At 43.6% G+C, this 3,759-nt stretch overlaps 1 protein-coding gene across 1 annotated transcript in view; it reads right to left on the minus strand.

Annotated features, from left to right (window-relative positions):
• myo1d (myosin 1D) overlaps positions 1-3,759 on the minus strand; it is a gene marked incomplete in the record, with an annotated part of 90,283 nt that overhangs the window by 34,474 nt on the left and 52,050 nt on the right. The window contains 1 exon segment of the mRNA XM_014014732.1: positions 78-301. Within this exon segment, the coding sequence (XP_013870186.1) occupies positions 78-301 (224 nt within the window).

The raw sequence follows: 3,759 nt of genomic DNA on the forward strand, positions 1-3,759 counted from the left end.
CCCCTAGTAAAAACCTACGTGAGAAGCAGATATACGGTGGAAATGTTCAGGAGCCAGGTGTCACTCAGCATGCATACCTGTTGTAGATGTTCTTGAGCGCCTCCTCGAACCGGCGCAGGACTTTGGGAGGCGTCGGCCACTTCACGTGTCGGCCGTAATCCTTCATGGATTTCACGTTTTTGAAGCGGCGGTTGACCTCGCGGATGTAGGACTTGACCTTGTAGCGCCTGTAGGCCCGCAGGATGATGAGGGCGGCGCGCATCCGCCGGTAACGCATTCTGGCCAGGGTACCCCTCCACACCTGGACGCACAGAAACATCGGATAAAACATTAAAGTTTTTATGACGCAGCACCCGTATGTCCTTGAACAGCACACATTTAGACCGAAAGASGGCTAAAACAAGCAAAACAAGGCTGGCTCTAAACAAACAGACGCTGAGTGGTGATCAGACCCTGTAACATGAATAATAAATGGAAGTGGGGCCCAGGAGAGTCTCAGCTTCTAATCCAAGCTCTCTGAAATCACCACCATATGCTGTTCTCACACACACACACACATGCGCGCGCACGTGTAGATGTGTGTGCGCCTCCAAAATGTGCCTTTATTTTCAGTAATCCAGTGTCACAAATCTAACACAAATTTAAGGCGACGCAGCAAAGTGCTGGGTYCGATCTGACTGCAACGCGCTGAAATCATGAATATTTAATATTTTAAAGTGTGGAAGATGCCAGCAGCTATAATAATTTTTTTTTATTATTATTTTGCATTTGCATATTGAAACTGTGGAGAAGGCGTTTTCTCGCCTGATGAGTCCAGAGGAGCAACAGCGGAGAAAAAYCTGGATGGCAGAAGCTGCAGATAACGAAAAACAACTGCAAGTAAAAACGCCGGAATTTGGGTCTTAATGGAAAATGACACTAGAGGATGCAGAAAAGAAGAGTAAAAAAAATAAATAAAATGTGCGGTATCACATGATGAAAGGTTTAACATTCTGTGGAGGAATTTATAAACTGAGATAATTTTATGATAAACGGTGATAAACTTATTGGAAAATGATGCCATGTTTGATGGGGGCAGACGTTCTAACATATTTTTATTCTTTCTGCTCCTTTTCTTTTAATGATAGTGTGTTTGTGTTGTGATGAAATTTGTTGTTTTTAATTAAATGAAACAAATGATTATATATATTAAAATAAAATCTAGTGTAATACAGGCTGATTACGTCACAGTGAAGCGACTAAAGCTGTCCAAATTCAGAGGCTCCTCCAGTTGTGACCCTCAAATGCATCCTCCTTTTATCACAATTTGAGGCAAGGGTCCGTGTCTCGGCCCACCCTGTCCCAAGATGCATTGCGGGCCACGGGTACAAAATTTTAAAGTTTAAAGTGGTTGTGTTGTTCTTTTGTCATTTGTATAAACATGTTTAAATATTCTTGTCAGAAATGAGCTCGTACGGCAATCCCTCAGGCATTCATGTATTCCCACTAAGCTAATTTTAATTTATATTATTAATAATAATATATTGCTCATTTTCATCACTGATTCTGTTTTTGCATCATTGATGCTAGGGGAAAATGGACATAACGCTGAGATAAAGGCGGGAATAAATCTGAAGACTAGACCGTACAAATTCACAGCCACTTTCTTCTAGTCTTTGTGGTCGACAAAGGTCTTGAACCACTTGGACCAGGTTCTTTGAAGAACGCAGCCCCTGACTTTGGACACAGCCGTTGTAGTTTGGACCCTTATATTAGGTGTTAACAATGACTCTCAGATACAACCACACTAAATTTATCTGCACAATAGATTGAGACAGCCATCTTAAAATGGGATGACGCCAACAGTTGGTTAATTTGCTGTAGTTCAGTTGATATTTTGTTAACAGAGACAAAACCACACAAAGAGACAGGCTATCGTAACATTATTTCTTTTTGCCCTGGGCTCTGTAATGCAAACCTTTCTTTGCTTCTGCTTATGCAAATGAACCCAGTCTGTGTTGTAGTTCCTCCACTGCTCTGCTGGTGAACACCTACAGTATTAACACTGTTTCTCCAGATAAATGATGATTGACGACKTTGTCCTCCGTTTTCTACACCCTGAACTGTCTCTAATACATAATGCATGAGAATGAGAGGAGAGCGATGACATTTTCATCACTGATTGTCCCGTGAGATGAGCCTCCCACGTGCTCGGAACGACAGTGGAGGGAGGAACCAAAGGCTGACATGAAATATCTCTGGGAACAAGGTTAACCGTTGCTCCCATTTACATTCTGACTGTATTCAGGGAGGAGCAGCCAACAAGGCTGGGCTTTTTATGAGGAGGTTCTGGGTCAAACAGGGCTGTCAAAACAGACACGGAGCGCTGCTAAAGGTGAATTTAAAATTGCGCTGACTCAAACCCTCCAAGCTTCCAAGCGTAAARTGCTGTAAATTTTATGTTGTGGCTTCGTAAGGCTTTACTGATTTGGATAAATTCTTGGCACAAGAGAGGAATTTATTTGATTCAAACACTTAAATCCCCGAGTTTTAAAGCCTAAATGTTATATATATTTTTACTTGCAATATAAAAATGATTATCAGCTGTTATTATTCTGCTGCCATAGCTTTTTTTCTGTGTTGGAAACAAACGAAGCGCACACACAGTTACAAGTCTACTTACATTAAACTGTGAAAAGCAAAGCAAAAAGGGGCCAATTTGGCGTTTGAGTGAAAGCTGAGTTAAGATCTGGCGGTGGAAGATCCACATGGTGCACCGAGCAGCGCCAGATCAACAGCTCCGTTTCCTGAAGCATGACTAATTACAATCTGACTTGTGCTGGAGGTGAGAGGACCATAAAAAAACAGTAAATCAGATAAGAGCAGACATTAAAAAGGACTGCGTGGTCATTGGAGAATCATTACTGTGTGTGATGAGGGGGGACGTGTTAGATGGGGGGCCATCGGATCAGGTTCTGTGGCTCAAACGGTGTAGCAGACCGGCTGCAGTGATGAAGATGACACCCGGGAGGGGGGGATTGTGGATAAATCAGGCTGGTAACAAGGCCCTTGACGGTCTGCTGCTTCAGTCTCTGGGCCAATAAAGCCATCTGATGGTTATGGAACCCGTCCTCACCAAGTTCTGGGCCCCTGGATTTATGAGCTCATCAAAGCCAGATTGGGGATCTGTTTTTGTTGCAACAAAGCGGAACAGAATGTTGGTTTTTGAGATGAGAAATTCACACCGGGTAAAAACTCAGACACACTAAGTGCTGGGGTAACCAGTAAAGAAAAAAAAAAAAGGTTTTGTTCTGCCACAGGAAGACCGGCAGGCCGGGCTGCACCTCTGACACACTCGGCTGAATCGAACGCCTCAGTTTCCACATCCTCCGGGGGACACAAACTGCTTCTTCAGTGACGTCCTCGATACACACACTGGACTGAGAGGAGGGTAAGAATCAAGACCGTGCGACAGAACGTGTCGAAGCTGCGTCAGGCTCGAACCACTTCCTGTCAGAGGGAGACGCACCGGGCTGAGGCTCAGGGCAGCGGCCGTTATCATACATCGATTCGTGTGAACGGCTCTCTCACCAGCAGCGCCACTGTAACGACACGATTCCATTCACAACTTCCAAAGGTTTAAAATGTTGACCTCCAGGTTGATGCACCGCAARGAGGAAAAACAAATGTGTTCAAACTGATGTGAAACACTGCGATCTTATTAAACAAGATGTTACTAAAGAAGAAAATATTGATACACTGAAATGTTGCAACATTTCA

This window comes from Austrofundulus limnaeus, unplaced genomic scaffold (genome assembly GCF_001266775.1).
Source record: "Austrofundulus limnaeus strain Quisiro unplaced genomic scaffold, Austrofundulus_limnaeus-1.0 Scaffold119, whole genome shotgun sequence".
Lineage (NCBI taxonomy): Eukaryota > Metazoa > Chordata > Actinopteri > Cyprinodontiformes > Rivulidae > Austrofundulus > Austrofundulus limnaeus.